Source organism: Ipomoea nil, unplaced genomic scaffold (genome assembly GCF_001879475.1).
Source record: "Ipomoea nil cultivar Tokyo-kokei standard unplaced genomic scaffold, Asagao_1.1 scaffold2704, whole genome shotgun sequence".
NCBI lineage: Eukaryota > Viridiplantae > Streptophyta > Magnoliopsida > Solanales > Convolvulaceae > Ipomoea > Ipomoea nil.
In genome coordinates, this window is record NW_017619132.1 from 1,126,022 (window position 1) to 1,145,438 (window position 19,417).

General features: G+C 36.5%; 4 protein-coding genes across 4 annotated transcripts; all 4 read right to left on the reverse strand.

Annotated features, from left to right (window-relative positions):
• Nucleotides 1–1,756: 1,756 nt before the first annotated feature.
• On the reverse strand, nucleotides 1,757–4,495 carry LOC109155730 (zinc finger A20 and AN1 domain-containing stress-associated protein 8-like). The gene is made up of 3 exons (XM_019303368.1): nucleotides 4,390–4,495; nucleotides 4,113–4,165; nucleotides 1,757–2,597 (listed from the first exon to the last, which is right to left on the reverse strand). Exon 3 carries the CDS (start codon nucleotides 2,582–2,584, stop codon nucleotides 2,078–2,080), a length of 507 nt encoding a protein of 168 aa, XP_019158913.1. The 5' UTR covers nucleotides 2,585–2,597; nucleotides 4,113–4,165; nucleotides 4,390–4,495; the 3' UTR covers nucleotides 1,757–2,077.
• A 751-nt stretch (nucleotides 4,496–5,246) lies between these two features.
• Nucleotides 5,247–8,265, reverse strand: LOC109155593 (50S ribosomal protein L1, chloroplastic-like). Its single transcript, XM_019303209.1, has 7 exons — nucleotides 7,788–8,265; nucleotides 7,472–7,651; nucleotides 7,327–7,381; nucleotides 6,878–7,005; nucleotides 6,078–6,161; nucleotides 5,665–5,790; nucleotides 5,247–5,547 (listed from the first exon to the last, which is right to left on the reverse strand). Exons 1-7 carry the CDS (start codon nucleotides 8,136–8,138, stop codon nucleotides 5,458–5,460), a joined length of 1,014 nt encoding a protein of 337 aa, XP_019158754.1. The 5' UTR covers nucleotides 8,139–8,265; the 3' UTR covers nucleotides 5,247–5,457.
• A 506-nt stretch (nucleotides 8,266–8,771) lies between these two features.
• On the reverse strand, nucleotides 8,772–14,356 carry LOC109156094 (glutamine--fructose-6-phosphate aminotransferase [isomerizing] 2). The gene is made up of 11 exons (XM_019303923.1): nucleotides 13,928–14,356; nucleotides 13,312–13,484; nucleotides 13,020–13,128; nucleotides 12,651–12,796; nucleotides 12,143–12,307; nucleotides 10,390–10,750; nucleotides 10,064–10,314; nucleotides 9,875–9,989; nucleotides 9,512–9,767; nucleotides 9,247–9,412; nucleotides 8,772–9,124 (listed from the first exon to the last, which is right to left on the reverse strand). The coding sequence occupies exons 1-11, from the start codon at nucleotides 14,136–14,138 to the stop codon at nucleotides 9,041–9,043; spliced, it is 2,037 nt and encodes a 678-aa protein (XP_019159468.1). The 5' UTR covers nucleotides 14,139–14,356; the 3' UTR covers nucleotides 8,772–9,040.
• Nucleotides 14,357–14,906: 550 nt separating this feature from the next.
• LOC109156175 (N-alpha-acetyltransferase daf-31-like) lies at nucleotides 14,907–17,331 on the reverse strand. Its single transcript, XM_019304044.1, has 2 exons — nucleotides 16,910–17,331; nucleotides 14,907–15,497 (listed from the first exon to the last, which is right to left on the reverse strand). The coding sequence occupies exons 1-2, from the start codon at nucleotides 17,207–17,209 to the stop codon at nucleotides 15,213–15,215; spliced, it is 585 nt and encodes a 194-aa protein (XP_019159589.1). The 5' UTR covers nucleotides 17,210–17,331; the 3' UTR covers nucleotides 14,907–15,212.
• Nucleotides 17,332–19,417: the final 2,086 nt, after the last annotated feature.

Here is a 19,417-nt window from a genome sequence, read left to right on the forward strand (position 1 = left end):
TTGATTCCGTATCTCGCCACGTTTTGGCTCCCCATTGGTAGGTGCCCACTGTGGTGGTCCACGTATCTTCGCCCGGTCTCCGCGTCACATTGCTTATCTCTTTAGAAAGATTCCACGGCCAACCAGCGGGACCCACAAATAATTTGATTAGTCTAATCCTTAAAATTTGTTTTTGTTTTTGTTTTATTAATTCAAAAAATATTATACGCCACACGACATGCTTTTCCCTCCTATTTTATGTATATATTTAATCTGATTTATTTATTTTTTATTGAACAAATATTATATGTTTTAAATTTATAAAATAAAATAGTAAAAAATTTATGCATTTCCATATACACCACATAAAATTTCTGCTTTAATTTATTCGGCCATTGTTGGTTCTGTGGAAGGAGGTATTTATGTGGGGGGTCCATCCGGGGTGGGTCCTACTATTTCTACTTTTACTTCTTCCATAGCAAACATGCAATTTGCACAAATTGATAGTTTCAAATTCTATTCTCTTACTTTTACTTTCTAAAGTGACAAATAAAAATTGATTATTTTTATCATGTGACTCTACAAAAAAGTATTTACATCAAGAACATGTGAGATGGAGTAAAAATCATATCCAGATCAATAGGAGTTTCGTTTAACAAACAATGAGTTGTTTATAATGGTTTAGTCATTTATCAGGTAACGATTCATAAGAAAATTAAATTATAAAATGTGATTACTCAATTTTTACCACGGGTTTTGTGAGAATTGTGTGGTCTTGTTTCATGTAATGATTGGTTAATTTGACTGTAACGGTTTTAATGCGAGTAAAAAAAAAAAAAAAAGTGATACATTTATTGAGCAAGTAGCCCAACAGGAGACAGCCAACTAGTGTGATGAAAATGCATGTGGGAGGGGAGTTCACATTCACATGCTATATCCATCTTCATTTTACTACAAATTCATTGCATTTCTGCGGCTGTGACATTCAACAAAGCTGTCACCGTACTGCCTTCGTTCAATGTTACTGTCGTGGCCACCCCGGCAACAACTTGATCGATCAACTCGCTTAGCTTGCTTTCATCCATATATTATTATTTTATAATTAATCCCGGCCCATATATCACAGCTAAGAATTATAATTCGATGAAAAAAGAATCAATAGTTATGTCATGAGTAAATTATTGTGTGGACCAGTCCACACATCCACACAATGTTGTGTGAACTATAACAAAAAGCACATTTTTAATATACTAAATGTACATTATTTCTATATTGAATGTACATTATACAATATAATGTGACCCACACAACATCAATTGATTTCAGACATCATTCTACGGAATTTTCAGATAACTTAGTACAAAAATAATGTACATCCTCCGAGTACAATGTACATTTTTAATATACTAAAAGTACATTATTTTACAGTATACAAAATATGGTCCACACAATAATGATGGTATACCATGGACTTGGGTCTAAAATACACAATTTATGTAAAATTGTGAACATTCATTGTATAAATAGTAAACATTAAATATATAAATTGTGTATTTTTATATCTGAGTCCACCTTGCAAGGTGAACTCGGGCCCACAGAATAATTTACCAAAAAGAACAAGGTAAAAATATCGTAGGAATTCAAATTACAAATTATTAGGGATGAAGGGAAGAAGTGATATAAAGACTAAAATATCATTGCAAATAATAATAATAATAATAATAATAATAATAATAATAATAATAATAATAATAATAAAGGGCAAATATGTCAAAGATTATTTGAAGCAAATTTTGGATAAACAAACTGCTGGTATATTGGTGCCACTACATTCGAAGATGAAAGCACAAAAAGCCCAACAAGCCAGAGTACAGAGGACTTGAGATCAAACCAAAGTATAATCCCCACACCAACAACAAATAACATAGAATTCATTGATCACTAGATGCCATATCAAGCCTAGACTACCTTCTTTCTCTCACCATTCTAGGCATCTCATAAGTCACTACAGAGATATCACCGAAGCCACGATGGAAACGACAACTGGGATGGATATATAGGAGTTTGTGAACACTCACTGTGAAGTGAAGTCGCCTGGCTAGATCTTGTCGAGTTTTTCAGCCTTAACGACCGGGTTGGCTTTGGCTATTGTGTCCTGAGCTGCCTTGTGGTAGTCGAAAGGGCAGTCGTGCTTGTCTGAGTAACGATGGGCTGAACAGAAGAGATTTCCACAACGACAAGTGAAACCTGTTAAGCCAACACGCTTCCTGCAACTGCTGCATCTGCTTGGACCTTCCTTGGGCTTCTCCCCATTGACATTCTCCAACAACGGGGAGGATGTTTGGGTTGGTACCGCCAGGGTCTCTGTGGGACCATCCTGTGCAGCTAGGGTGACACCTACTGGCTTCGCACTGGAGCTGGAGTCGCCATTCATTATACTCTCGAGCGAAGAAGCAGCAAGTTTAGCTTGATCTTGTTTCAACATCGCATCTTTATAGCACTTGGAACACATGTTCATGTTTGATGGAGTTCCAAAGAATCCACAGTTATTGACGCAAAGCGTAGGAGCTTGAGGAGTTTGGCACCCAGCACCGTTTTGTTCCATGTTCTGGACTTTCCTGTATCACAATTGCCAAATGACAAAGATGGATTAAATCATACAAACCAGAATTGTGAACCAAAGCTTATACAGAACAGCCATATTGCAAATAGAGTAATCCAAGCAATTAAATGCACATCATATATGACATGCTTTAAAGCTAGTACAAACAAATTATACCACATGAAGGCCAGTTTGTGATGGTAAACCAGTGCCTTCATACACAGATGCCCTTTTAGGCCAAGGGCACAGTGCGCAGCATGTCCCTCATTGGACACACTCAGAGATGGCTAAGGCATGCCCATATTATTTTGGGCAGTCACGCAAGGGCACATGCTTATGTCCTCAATCCAGTGTTCAGGTCCCATGCTCTTGTTATTTTGTTGGAAAGATTTTTTTTTTTTCTCAATTTAGAGTGACCACAGGATTTTTTTTTTTTCACAAGTAATTTTTCGACAAAATATTTATGCCAACTTTCACAATTTCAGGTGACGCTAGCTTTCTAACATCAGAAGATTCAAGGCAGGGTAAATATTGACTTTCTAAGCAGTTCACTGCTAATGGAATGTTGATTGATCTATGGATGAACTTCTGTACTGTAGGGTTTGTATTTGATTACAGAGCACACATGAACCCAATTTCTAAAAGAATGCCATGAAATGATATTTCCAAGACATCTCTAAGTTTGCATCAGAGTAATTTTGATAGGAAAACAAAACTATGCAACCAAAACTGTGAAATACAATCCAATAAAAACATGCCTATAACAAGAAGAAGAACGATACACACTAAAAAGAAAAAAAAAAAAAAAATTAGCTCAAGTAAATCATTTATAATGATATCATTCCATAAACCAGATAATAGGAAAATCAATCGAATGACTCTGTTACAACAATATAACATATAGCTCAATAAGAAAAGTTTTTACCTTCTTGCTTGACCCATAGACACACCTAAAGATAAATATTAAAAAAAAATGCACTGCTAACACACTGAACAACTTTTAGGTTGCACAGGGACTTCCCATCCTTAACAGAGAGATGACATAAAGAATAAAAATGAAACTCATCAAAATCCTTAATAAGTCTATTTTTTCAGAGAATTGTAAGAATAATTTCAAATCAACAACTCTTCAGCCACTACATATCACTCGATCTCAGCAAAATGGTGTTATATCCTTTTAGCAGGCCACTAAATAGTAAACATACCTCATGAATTCATAAATAAACAAATACACACATGCATATGTATATGATGTTAAGGAGAACCATTACAAAGTGGTACATGAAAACTAAAGATGTGTAATTAACATAAATCTAAGCACAACCAGGATAAAAAAAATTGTAAAACATATGCAAAAAACTTTCTAATGCAAAATTCTCAAACAAACAAACAAACAAAAACACAAACCAAGAAACAGGAAAAAGAGAATAATTCTCATCTCAGTCGCAAAAACGACAGTAAGTACTATAATTCAGTTCCATCTATAAACAAATTCACTTAAACCAGAAATCGAAGAAAATACCAAGCTGACCTGTTCGCTGAGGAGATTAAAGATGATTTCTTTCAAGTGTTTGCTTCCTATCCCTTCAAAAAATAAAAATAAAAATTACTATTCAACAGCTCAAACAACCGCGCCTCAAATTCATACCATAAACTAGCAAAAATCGAAGAAAATTTTGAAATTCTTACCAAAATTTAAATTAACAAAAAAAATAAGAAACATAAAACCGAGCGCACCATAATTCGCATATATCTACGAACTATAGGTAACCATATACGGAGAATTCAGAGAGAAGAAAGAGACTAACCCTAGGAGCGAACAGGAAGGGATCCGGACAAGTTCAGAGGAACGAAACCGCAGAGAGAGAGATTTGAAGCTTTATTTATGTACTGTATAAATAAATAAAAAATAAAAATAAAACCCAGTGAGCGTATCAGATTTTATTTTTTAAGTATTATTATTTTTTTCCTTGGTGGGTGCATCAAGCCTGAGCTGTACTGTATATTTATTGAAGGTCCAATCAGGAAATAAAGATTTCATGATTTTTTTTATTGAGAATATATCTATAATAGCAAAAATAACTAAATAGAGCAATCAAATTGTATAACTGTGACTCTTCTAAATGGGAGGAGGTTACAAATTTGAATCACAATGAGATATTGACTCTTTTACATATTTTCAAAAAGATAATTTTAAAGTGCAACTGTTCATTTACCATATAAATACTTTCAAAAAGATAGTTTCTGCTCATTTTTTACCATATAAATACTTTCAAAATACTTTCAAAAAGATAGTTTCTGCTCATTTACCATACAGATTTCTCTAATTAACGTATTGTGTAAGTTTTGATTAATAATTCACTTTAATTTTTCATTAACTTTTTAAATTATAAAAAAAATGATATTAACTCAATTCAGCTTAACCCGACCTACCATATATATCTCGAGATATAACTCGATATATTCATATGTTCACGAGACTAACTAGTTATCCAATTTAAAACAAATTTGAGGAAGAGAATGTGGAGATGTTCAGGATTGGGGTAATGTGCAATCTTTTTTATACATTTTTACTTAAAGAAAGGAATCATGTACCAAAGAATATAAAAAGCAATCAAATTTTCATATTTTATAATTGAAAATAGGGAATTAAAAGATTATAAAATTTTTAAAAATTGATAAATATTCTTTGCAACTAAACAGGTTCTTACATCTCTTATTCTCTTCTATGGTAGATTGCTATATACCCTCTATGGCCAAATAAGAAGCTTCTTCAATGGCATAAAATACACTTTACAGGTTTATGTTTATACTATCTATACTAAGCAGTTGTTGGAACTTGGAAGCTTGAAATCCAGCATCTCCCTTACGTTTAATCAAATCGAAGGACCCATGGATGAACACACATGGGCACTTTTCCAGTACAACACTTTCGCGCCCAATGGCTTGTTTGATTCTACTGATTGCTGTGAATTAAAAGGAATGGAAAGCAAGTTGATTCACCATGATCATGTGGGAAGTAGTCTTGTGTTTCGATGAAGAAATTAAGGAATTGAGAAGGGAAAGAAGGCGATGATACATACCACTGCTGCAAGAAAGTTTTCGAGAAGGTCCTCCTCTGAGAACCTGACTTTTCCAAAAGGCATGTGTACAATCCCGGTTTTATCAGCCCGATATTCAACTTTGCCCTTTTTGAATTCCTCTATAGCCTGCAGAAAGGAGAAGATATCTGTTTTAATTGGTTTGATGGTGTATAGCAGCATATTATTGAAACTAGGAAAGAAGATTTCAATATGTAGGCTCATTTCTGTCTCCTATACCTGTATTTCTAAATTGTTGTGTTCCCGTCATGCATACATTTACATTCATACAATGCATATTCCCATGTTTTGGTCTCTTCATAGCGTATAACTAACTCAGTATCGAGGTTCAACATCCAGCCAGAATCTTGATATTCATTCCTTAAATAAGTAAATAGAAAGGTATGAGACATTACCTGGGGTATATTTGTCGTAACTGTACCCGCTTTTGGATTTGGCATTAGTCCTCGAGGCCCTAAAATTCTTCCTAGACTGGCAACCTGATGCAAGTAACACGTTGTATAAAAGCAAGTCCAACAGACTCGGGGCAAGAAGGTTCATTCACATTCCCACAAGCAACAGAACTAGCCACAAAATATATAAGATATCAGCAGTCTCAAGTGACCAAGACCAGGAAAAATAAAAAATAAAAAATAAAGAAGAAGCCAAAAGGGATATGGTAATAAGTTGCCAAAATATAGCACAAACACCTAAACTGATAGTTGGATTGTACGCCCCTACGCCCCTCACGTGTGCGGTGGGTTCCAAGCAACACGGTAGAGATTCGAACACATGACCTTTGGTTTGGCTCTTATAGCAAATTAAAGCATGTGCTCCATCTCAACTAAAAGCCTATGCTGATAGTTAGATTGCACATTAATGGTTATATGCTCAACAAATAGGTTCCAAACTAGATTGTCATCACTAAGTTATAAAATATTGGCTATGATTCCAGAAGTTGCAGGGTGATGATCAAGAAGAGGCTAAAGTTGAGGCAAATATAGGGAAGATGGTTGATAAAATTTGGAGGGGAGTGGTGTAATGACTAAGCAACAGCATTGACAATAGCACTCAGAACATGCTGCAGTATCTAAGTGTTCAGATTATCATATTTTGTCGGGTTTTCCAGAGGAGAAAAACTAAGCACAAAATCATGTTAAAGATAAAAGATCAGTCAGAACAATTGCAGAGAATGGAAGAGTAAAGAAAGCAACACCTTAGGCATCATATCTGGCGTTGCAATTAATTTATCAAAATCCATAAAACCTCCTTTAATTAGTTCTATCAAATCCTCTCCACCAATCAGATCAGCCCCTGCATTTTTGGCTTCATCAAAGTTCTCACCTGTGGACATTTAACTGCATCATGATTAGTCAACAAACAACCTACCAACTTTGCAGTAGTAATGTGGTATAATTCAGAGAAGTACACTGTATCTAGTGAAGGGAGATGGCATATTCCTAATACAAATAAAACACATAATGATAATCTAGGAAAGTACTTCAATTGACATTTCCAGTGTATGTAAGGTTGAAGTGAAGAGTCTGAAAACATATTTTACAGGGTGCAATACAAGAGATACTGCAAGCAAGGAGCTTCTTCCTTTGTGATGAAGGGGGAAAAAAACATGGTTTATATAATGCATATCTTTATGGCAGTATGTACCTTGGGTAATAACAGCCACTTTAACAGGCTGACCTGTTCCCTTGGGCAAATTTACCTGAAAATTCAGTCACAGAATCATGAAAGAAGGTGGAATTTGAACTGTCTTCTTCACTAACAATTAGCAATTAGCAATTAGAAAACTCACAGTTGCCCTTAGCTGCTTATCATTATATTTTGGGTCAAAATTCAATCGGAAATGAGCCTCAGCTGATTCAACAAACGTTGTGCAAGATGTTTGCTTGATGAGTGAAATCGCTGTTTTCAAGTCATACTCTTTCTTATTCTCCCTCAACTTTTGAATCTCCAAAAACCTCTTCGATCTCATCTGGTTAAAACAGTAACCAATAAGACCATGCAAACAAGTCGAGAGAGGCAGAAATTGGTTTCAAATAAAGGAAGCATTGTCGTAAGCAAAAAACAACCGCAATTCAATACAACACATTAATTAAAACAAAACATACTCCATCGTTCATGCGAAGAAATGCAGCCTTGCCTTTGTTGGGCTTTGTGGGAGTAGAGGCAGGTGAACCTTCCCCATCTATCTCTTCAACAACAGCTTTTGCGGCGGCTGAAATGGCTGATTTTGGGAGGGGTTCATGTTTAGGCGAGATGAAATGGGATAAGTTTCTGTCTTTACAGCGGATGACGAGTGGGTTAAGAGATGAATTATTGTCGGCGGGGAAGAAAAGAGGCTTGACGGAGGGGGAGTGAGTGATCGGATTGAATTCCTGGTGATGAAGAAATGAAGAGGAGATGGGGATAGTAGAAGGCGCGGCGGAAGAAGCCATAATTTTGGGTGATAAGGCTTTCATTTCATGTCGACCGCCATGCCAAGTGTTTGTCTATCGATTTGAAGGAGATGATAACTGATATGAGAGAGAAATTCACTCTTTATGGGCCTCGGGTCGATCAAGGAATTGCAGATGGGCTTCTCTTGATTGGGTGGGATGCTGGTAATCGTTATAAGGTGGACACTGGTCTTAAACGACGTAGTCCTCACTAGCATAAACATCATCCTCTGAGAACAAAGAACTTGTTACATTTTAATTTATGAAAAAGCTTATAGTCGTTATTTGAATGTGCGTATGAATGAAACTCGCATTGCTAATCACTTAAACCGAGACTATGATTGAGCCCAAGAACTTGTTACATTAATACGCCTACTAGCAATAATAAAACTTACTTCACTGTACCTCTTTTAAACGTCAATAACCGGGAACGAATATCTTAAGAATAGACAACTCAGTCTCAACGTCTTTATATGTAATTATTTTGTTAATAGTTTATATATAGTTTATATAATTTATAAAAAATACCAACTCCAAAAGGTACAAATTTGCGTTTTTAGATTATTTTTTTTTTGCATAATATTCTGTATCTGCATTTTCAAGATGAGACTAATTCAATTAAGTCTTCTCATTTCCAAGAATATTGCTACATACATATGAGTGCCAAAGACAAGTTCCTAGATTTTCAATATGTAGGATTCCAATAAGATATTGAACTGAACAAGTAGGTACTAATAATGCATCTCAACAGTTAATACACATGCACATGATATACAGCTCTGGAAATGCAAAGGTTGCATGGGTCAATCTGTTAATCTGTCAGCTTGAACAAATGACAATAAGTGGGATATATCAAGCGACAAAGCATTTGGAATGCGTCTCATGTTGTGCCGGAAGGATTACAAGATTCCATGAGAAAAAGAATGTTACTCGGTTGTGACACTCTTGGCGAGATTCCGAGGTTGATCGACATTGTATCCGCGGAGAACTGTCAGATGATACGCCAATAACTGTGTAATGCAGGAAGACACAGATGTTAGTTCTTGGATTCATGGTTTACGGTTCTTGTGAGCGGAAAAGGATTGTGTGCCCAAGGGAGTGAAGTTAGTAAGAGGGGAGTAGGAATATGTACCTGTAATGGAACTATGTTGATTACGGGCTGCAAACAGTCCTCAACCTGAGGAACTTCAATGACGCGGCATGATCCAACACGAACAGATGCTGCATCTCCTTGTGTGCACATCACTATTAATCTGCCTTTCCGGGCGTGAAGCTGCTGAATGACCGACTGCTGTTTGCTGCACGATGGATGGATGGATAATAGTTGGATGTGTCAGTGTAAATCAGATAAGAAGATATGCAAAGTGGTTGCTGTCGTTCTATGGTGGAAGATGTACCTGAAACAAGCATCGTGTGTGGCAATTACGAAAATCGGGAGAGTTTCATCGACTAAAGCTAAGGGACCGTGCTTCATTTCACCGGCAAGGATCCCTTCACTGTGCATAAGAGACACCTCCTTAACCTTCAGTGCACCTTCGAGTGCTGTCGCGTAGTTGTAACCTCGGCCAAAGACGAGGAGTGATTGCTCCGCAATCAGTTGCTCAGCGAGATCTCTCATTTCCTGGTCAAGCTTCAGAACCTCTTTCACTTTTGCTGCAATCAAAAGAAGGAACATAGATACAGGTGGCCTTAAGAATGATGTGCAATTTCAAAACATAACATGCATAAGATTATCGAAAGAGAATACGATTAATACATACTAGGCAAGTCAAATAGACCATCTATTATTGCTTCTCTTCTTGCTTGACTAGAAAGTGTGTCGCCTCCAATTACAAGTGCCAGCATAGCCATCACTACAATTTGGCTTGTGTACGCCTGTGGATCAGGATGATAAATGACAACTGAAATTGATACGGGATAAACTAAGCAAAAAGGATAATCTTATATACCTTGGTACTCGCCACGCCTATCTCACAGCCCGCGTTTATATGAACACCACAGTGTGTTTTTCTGGCAATTGCACTACCAACAGTATTTGTAATACCAACACATAATGCACCATTTTCTAAGGCATAATCTAGTGCTTGCAAAGTATCAGCAGTTTCTCCTGACTGACTAACAAAGACAGCTGTATCTTCCCTGTATATTGGCCCTTGCCTATCAACCAAATCGCTTGCAATCTCCATTGTGACAGGAATACCTGAAAGACAAAAACTTAATACACAAGTAAAAGAAATGCCAAATCCTTATAAATAATGCCCAATCAATTACTAACCAGAAAGTTCTTCAACAATTGATCTTGCAGCTAAAGCTGCATTATAGCTTGTGCCGCAACCAATGAAAACAATCCTTCTGCTTCTCCTTATAGTTTTGAGGTGATCCTTCAAGCCCCCTAACAGTACACTCTTGGCTTTACATGATCCTCCCCGTATCAGCCTCCCTCTCATTGTTGTTGTCAAAGATTCTGGCTGCTCATGGATTTCTTTCTGCATATAGTGCTCATATTTTCCTTTATTTATCTGCTCCACTTCCATCTCAAGAATGGACAAGGCACGTTGAACAGAACCAGACCTAGTAAGAGTACCACCATGCTGTTTCTTGGTCTGGTCAAACTTATAAATTGACACACCTCCATCCTGAAAAATCCATCATCAAAAGCTTTAAGGGTCCCATGCATTAAAAAATGATTTCCATGGAATTCGCACTTCACATCTATGTGAAGCAAGGGCAAAGTGAACAAGGTTTGAAGAAATTGACTAATAACAGCAGGTAGCACGAGCATAATATTAATGGATTGTCAAGGTTATCAAGACAAGAAAAACAGTTTTGAAGTTGAGATAACAATATGAATGCACCGAAACTGATGTTTGGTATGATATGGCATAGATATTTACCAGGACACTTACAATACAATGAATATATTGCACATTTTGTTTATATATATCTAGCAAAGCATGCATTTTGAGTATAAAAACTGGCATAAAGATTGTGGAAGCTTTTTGAAATTTGAATGAAGGGAGGGAAAATAGGCAGCTTAGGAAAAAGTAAAAGGAAAAGTCTCATTGGCACAATTATTTAAAACAAACAAAAAAAAGTTAAACAAAACAAAAGAGGGAAAAACAAGAAAAACAAAATAATAATAATAATAATAATAATAATAATAATAATAAGGCACACATTTTCTGAGCACCATGAAAATTAGGAATATCATAAAATATGTTTATGTATCTTCATTATATTCATCTCCCAAGTCCCAGGTAACATAATTTCCTCATTGTACTTGAAGAATAAACATAGAAATTGAATGGTTAGTTCTCTTACAATCCTTTTGGGTATCCTTTAGAAGAATTTTTACCAATAACCATAAAAAGAGAATGGAAAGAAACTGCATACCAAGTTGTGTAGGATTTTTATTGACATAAAGGAAGGGAAAAAAAAAAAAAAAAAGGAAAAGCTTTCCCCAAAAAGAATATTTGACCATGGTCAAGTGCACTTGCTATGTATATCAAGCGATCCCCCTAAATACTGAAATGATATTACAAGGAATGGTTTATTCATGGAATACAGCCTTCAATCACAAAGTCAAGATTCTACAAGTGCCATAAAGAGAATGCTAAATGATCATGAACACTAGCAAACTGCATCTAACAACTATATCCCCATCAGTGATTGACTACATAATTCTTATTCTCTACCTACTTTTGCATGTCCATATAATTTTATGAAGTAAATGAATCTATCTCATATGTGCCTTAACATGTTCTCCAAAAACTCCAACAATAGTATACTAAAAGAAACCAACTGGACCTTATCATTAGAAAGCTTCATAATAGATGGCTAGGTATGAAAAATTAAAACAAGAAAATCAGGATAACTATTTAAACAAAAAGGTGCCAGATAACTCATAATTCTATGATTTCTATCTTAAGTCAGTTTGGTTATCATAAGTTATTACCTTAGCTGCTCAAAGTTGATTAATTATCAGAAGACTAATATGACATATCAGCAGTAATTGAATAAGAGAGTACCTTAATATGAATGACTTCACCATCCTCAATTACCAAGACCTTCTTGGTGTGTTCAACTAAAGCATTGGCATCACTAGACAAGAATAACTCTTTTGGTTGCCCATTGCTTGAGGGAAATTTAGGATCACTAAATGATGCTCCAATGGCAGCCTCTTCTTCAAAGTCCTAGAGAAAAGAGTATTCATGTAGATTTGTATATACAATATGCACACAAGAACCTAGAATCTCCATAGGAAGAATCAAGTGAAAATCTAACTACCTTTATGTGGGAACACGTGCAAATTAATAGAGAAGATAATTGCTGGAAAATAAATTAAAACACTCTGAAACAGCAGTTGCATAATCTATGGTAAGGATGGAATAATTTCCTCTGGTGCTAAATGGCAGTGCATATTTTAAAATATCCAATAGCATCCTTATTTGGCAGGTGCATGAAATAATTTTTCTATAAACCTATAACATAGGTTCTTAAAATCTATTTCAGGATTTTCAGCAAGATATAACTTACTTTCACACCAAGAACAAGTGGACTACCACGTTTGCAGGCAATCAACTCATTTGGGTAATGCCGGCTTTTAAATATGAGAGCATAAGCTCCTTCTAGATGTCTCATTACTTCAAGCACAACTTGATTGAATGTCACACTTTCAGCACCTGTGAAAAAATCAGACCATCACTATGCTTCATTTTTCTTTTCTGCATGACTGGCAATTATTTTGCTCCTATAACATCAGGCAGTAAAATTTAGCTTTTAAAAATTTTAGTTTAGACCATTTAAAGTCATTCAATATATATCTGAACTTGTGTTGAGGTGAAGGACGTGAAACAATAAAATCAACAGGTATAATCACACTCTTGGTTTTCATGGTGTACCAACCTTCTTCATTAGCTTTATCAAATACAAACTTTGCAAGCTTTGGAATCACCTCTGTGTCTGTTTCTGATTCAAAGGTGAAATCATGTCGGATTAGGGTCTCTTTCAATGCCTGCAGAATAAATGCAAAGCTCACAAGGACTGAAATAGACAATTTTTGTGGGACCAATTTAGCAAAAATCGCATGCAGGATTATGGTATCTCATCAACCCACACTAAGAAATGACACAAGGCATTCCACTTTTACTTGATGAAGTAAGTATTTGCAAGAAAAATAATAAAAATAAAAATTAACCTCATAATTGGTGATAACACCATTGTGAACAACCAAGAAGTCATTTCCAGCACCAGAGGTTTGAGGATGACTATTCCTAGGAGCTGGCTCCCCATGGGTGGCCCATCGAGTATGTGCTATCCCAGCATGAACAGAAAATGATTGTTCCAAATTTAGATCTGTAGCTGCAACATCTGGAACAATAAAATAGACATTAGTTTCACACAACATTGATGTGAAATTAAACTCCTATGTCAACAATGAGGCAATCACTAGAAAGCACAATTAGAGTAGATTAATTTTGAAACAAAACACCAACTCCTCAGAAGATATGCCCCTACTTGGTTAAGCTTCATTTATCAGTGATTCCAGTAACTCATTCTTGACTAATACAAACAAATCGCATGACGCAGTGTATAGAGAATGCATGTACTTCACTAAGAATCCACTCCATTAATTAATACAACAATAACATAAAGACAAAAACGAAAAACGATGCAAAATTTCACAATAATATAAACTTTTAATTAATTCTACCATTCAAAAAACAAGCATGCCGAAACGCATGAAAATGAAAAGAATCGCAACAATTAACAAACAAGAGTAAGGAATTCAAAGTTCCGTAGAAATGCATTACCGTGGTAGACAGATTTGACGAGGGACTCAATATTGCCCGCCTGGCGGAAGACGAGAGGAGCAGGGGCAGAAGCGGAGCACGCATCAATGGAAATCCCGGCGGAATCGTAGCCGCGGTACTCCAAGCGTCGCAGGCCATTGAAGAGAACTTCTAGAATGTAGCGCCTCTCTCTGCTCACGTTGAAATTCAGGTAGGCGAATATTCCGCACATTTTGTAGGTTGAAGCCGCGGGGATTTCTCTTTCCAGGCGCGATCGGAGGGAAAATGAAGTCGCGGAATTTGAACTCCGAAGAGGAATCAGTACACGAATATATATGTATATAGATAGATGGGGAGAAAGGGAAAGGAGAAAGAAATATCCGGGAATGGCAAGGCGCCGGATTTGACTAATGACTTCTGACTTGTCGTATTGGGATTTTACAGATCACTTATCAGTGATGTAACGTGGGTGACATGTGTGCATATTATTGGCTGATGCAACTTGGGTGACATGTTAACATGATTACTCTCTTCTTTTATTAAACAAGAGATAAATTGCACATGATCTTTTTATAAATAAGAGATAAATTGCACATATTGACAGACTCGATCGAGATAGTGTTGAAAGAACATGTACAACATGCTTAACTATAACTTTTAAGTATGATGATCATACTACACTTACTCGACAACGACTGTCAAGACATATGCGTCTATTCTCAATTGGCATATAAAATAGGCTTTGCATATCAAGACTAAAGAGCATGTATACCAGTCTCTGCGTGGTGGAGACGTTGCTGCCCAGTCGGGTGCGTTTCTTCTTTACGTTTTTTTTTCTCTAATTCCGTGTCAAGCTTCTCCCATTTTTTATTTTTCTTTTTTTTTTCCTCCCTCTTCTCACTCCTATTTGGCACATAAAAAGCCACACAAAAAACATATACAATTGTGGATGCTCAAAGAGGGGTGGAGATTAAAAGGACAATGAAAAATGGTTGGGGAATGATGGCACAAGAAAATTCCTATAACCAATATCCATCAATCCAGCTCAGCAATCTGAGAATAGTATTAGGATTACAACATATGCTCCATAATTCCCAATTTAAGAGAGACGGAGTACATAGGAGGGACCAAAATACAATCATATAAGAGGTTGACTCAAAATTATTACACATCCAAATAAACAAAATTTTCAATTCAGAAGGAGATGTTCGTTTTGCATGATAACAAGATACAATTTCCCTGCAAGTGCAAAAATGTATAATCACAATGGCTCCTTGCACTTCAGTGGCTCACTTTACATCGACAATCACTGCGCCTTCTGTTCTGGTGGGCCGTTCTTTCCTTCTTCATTTACATGCCCAGAGCAACACCCACCACCGTGATGATGGTGATGGTGATGGTGATGGTGGTGGTGGTGTTGGTGATGTTTCTTACCCTTCAGTTGCTTCCGCATATCATAAGCATCTTCACCGTCTGCATAGTACTTTGCTTCGACATCATGAATCTTGTATCCTAATGTCTCCGTGTACAACTTGAATGCGGCCCTGTTACTTTTCCTTACATGTAGTGACACATATTCAGCCCCAAACACCTACTAGAGAGATGTGTGAGTTAGAAAGTGAACCAAAGATGAACCAGAAATTGGTTTGATATGACAGGAAAATATGTTCCAGCGCAATATAGAACACAGGCCATCTGCATGGTTTCACTTCTTGTTCTTCAGCTCCAAAATTATACAACCACAAAACAATAAGACTCAATATCTCACCAAGCTGTGAGTTACTGCTTCTATAAGCAAGTATATTGTTCATAGTTAATTTCTTACTTTAATCACACTTACAATAGGAAATTATGGCATAGTAGCCCACATAATCCTCTGCTGAAGACCAAAATCACTAACCCTACCTAAATCCTGTGCATCATAATCACCTCAAGGTGACCAAAATGCTCACTTTAAATCAAATCATTTGTTAAAAATATCAGCAATTGGCATAAAGACATGAGTTTTTTAATCTACTAAAACATGTCAATTAATGAATAAAGGAATGAGCTTTGTCTTGTGTGCACTACCCCTGATTGGGATGGAACTTGAACCTGAGACCTTCCTTATGGAAAGTAATAGTGATGCCAGCAGACCTATATTTAAATTTTAAATTCCTTAATTTCATTCTATGTGGTTGTAGCTTGTCAAGCAAATGTTAATAACGTGTCTATGATTCAAGCACTGACTCATTAAGAAGCATTATAAGACATTCCTAGCAATTCTACCATGCATTTTCACAAAGCCATAAGCCAAAATAATGCCAGCAACTAAAACAGAAGTTCAGGCAGAAGCAGATGAAACCAAAACACAGCAAGGAAATTTCAGCATTGTTAAAAAATATTAATTCCCACATCAAGTTCAGTTTAGTCGACAAACAATAGCTTCCTATGCCCAGTATTTCAACGGACAAAAACTAGAATAAACTTCCAAATCTCTATTAAACCACGGAACTTATATTAAAAAAAGAAGTAGAAGCACATGATCAGCAGCACACCGAAAATCTAACAGATTCCCATTTGACACTATTTGAGAGCCAATAGCATAATCAGTTTAACTGTTTGCCACATAAGTTCATTAAATGACATCCTCCACTTACCCTCTTACTCTCTCTATCATCCCATCAAACTCCTTAAATCACATCCTTTACTCACCCCTTCAATTTCTTCATCAAGCTCAAATTCCTAAAATGCTTGCTTTCATGTATGTCTAAGGGCTCTGGGGCATTCTATAGGTTTACCAATGGAAGTATCATTCTTAAATAGCAGAAAGTAATGAACACGCTTGTGTAAATTCTACTCTGAAATTTCTAACTATAGTTAAGTTCATTCTCAGAATGGACTCATAGTTGAGCTCAGCATTTTTCATGAGCTTGGAAGTCAATATAAACAACACAAACGAGCAGACCAAAATCAGAGGATCAAAGTAAAGTGAAATAGAAGTTTTGTAAAAGGCGAGATGACCTGTTCCATGGCGTTCTGAGCAGCGGTCATGAGCTTGGTGGCAATGCCGAGTTTGCGATGGGTGCGGAGGACGGCGAGGGAGGTGATGTGGCCGTGGCACTCGGAGGTCTCCTCCTCCATCTTGGCCAGGACGTAGCCAACGATCTTGCCGTTGTAGTCCTCCGCCACGTAGAGCAGCTGTGGCCATGACAGGATGTGGTAGAAGTAGTACTTCATCTGATAGTTCTCCGGCAAGCACATCAGATTGCACGCCTGCATCGCCAGCAAGTCGTCGATCGTCGCCTTGCGTATGCACACCATTGTTGCCTTCTAAACCTTCTTCTTCCTGCTTAGGGTTTGAGCAGAAATTGTGAGCAATTTCCTCTCCGTGGAATGGTAAATTGGTAATCGAGCAATGATAGATGCCGTAGATTCGATCCGACTGAGAAGTGTATCGTGCCCGATAAATGTGGGCTTTTGATCCAGTAACCATTTTGAGCCTACTTTGCTAGCATATGGGTCACCCCATTTCTTGTTGCCAAAAGTCAAAACAAAAATCATAAACAAAATCGAATAGACCCATGTGAAAGCCCAACTTATAACAGATGGCCCAACCCATTTGAATAGGCAAATTATGGTCCACACATTGTTATCTGTGGATCATAACAAAAAGTATATTTTTAATAGGAATAAGGTTCAAATTGGCCATTGAACGTAACCTGAAAATGCAATTAGACCACTGAACGAACAAAAAGTGCAATTAGACCACTGAACACTCCAAAAAGTGCAATTAGGTCACTGAACTTTCCAAACGTATGCAATTTCACCGGATAGTAGGTTACCATCAGTTTTAGCAGGTTACCTGCTTACGTGGCAGCTGAGTTGGCATTTTAAATAATTTTTAAATAATTTTTAATAATTTTTAATAATAAATTTTATAAAAAATTGAAAAAAATAAATAAATAATAAAATAAAATCGTTTTTATTTTTTTAAAATTTTTTAAATAAAAATTTATTAAAAATGATTTAAAATTTATTAAAAATGCCAACTCAGCTGCCACGTAAGCAAATAACCTGCTAAAATTGAGGGTAACCTGCTATCAGGTGAAATTGCACATTTTTGGAGTGTTCAGTGGCCTAATTGCACTTTTTTTTTTTTTTTTTTCGTTCAGTGGCCTAATTGCATTTTCAGGTTACGTTCAGTAGCCAATTTGAACCTTATTCCTTTTTAATATACTAAATGTACATTATTTTTGTACTAAATGTGCATTATTTTACACTATACAAAATATGGTCCATAATAGACCACACAATAATGATTGATTTCAATATAATATTTTGTCAGTTGAAGTCATAAAGTGAGTTTCATATAATGCACTTTCAGGCAACAATTGTAAGTTTTATTGTAAATCAATATATAAGTATAACTAGGGTAACCTCAGTCAATTTTGTCATCGGCTAATTTCATAACCATAAAATCATATTATAAGTTCAACTTTCTGTATGGGTGTTTTATTAACCTTCTTAACTTGAACTGACCAGTTATAAACTTATAATTACAAAGTTCACTCAATACACAATCTCAAACAGCAACGGTCGGTTTCTCTTTTCCTTAATCAGAAAGAAAAAATGTTTACAAGTATAACTAAACCATGGGCTACATATTTTAGAAATACATCATCATCATCAAGTGTCAACCTCATTTCAAGTACTCCTAAATAATATTGCGTGGGGAATACGTTGAAGTATATAAGTATGTAACCCCCAAGTGGGGCTCAACTCTCCAACCCTGAATCCCTGCAAAGGCGAGGCGTGTGGAATGGCAACGTAAGACAAAAACATGGCAACGGATAATAAGAACAATACATTTGACCCAAATATTTTTTGGTAATACCACATGATGTCTTGAGTATGTCCCTGTAGGAGACAGCTTTAATTAATTTTTATTTATATCGAGTCAGTTTAATTAAAGAGCAAAGTGTTGACCAGATTAATTGTTTCAAAAGGAGGTTCGAACTTCTGACCTGGACACTATACCTTTAACTAATTTCCGTTTATACTAAATCGGTCAAATTAAGGAGTAAAACGCTGACCAGATTAATTGTTCCAAGAGAGGTTCGAACTTTCGACCTCTCAAAGACAGCCAAGCTGGTTAATTTGACCGAAATATTCAATACTGCCCACGTTTTAGCTTATTGTAAACCAGTATTCGTCGCCAACTTGCCCACAACTTGATCGCATCTGTATATAAATCTCACCATCGTCCTTTTCTTGACCAAAATTAAAGCTTTGCATTTCGTCCTCTTTTGGGTTTTGTTATTGTGTGTTATGGTACTCTCGGTGCACAAGTTAAGCCAATATTTCTTGAAGAACCACTCCAAGCTGGACAACCACCACCGGAACCCAGATGCTGCCGCCGCCGATCACGAGGCTGCAGCTCTATGGGAGTTCCGGTCTGGGGTATCGAGTTTCTTGAACCAGATAGCGCTGCCGGGATCGGAGTTCTGGACTCTGGGCAGGATTGGATCG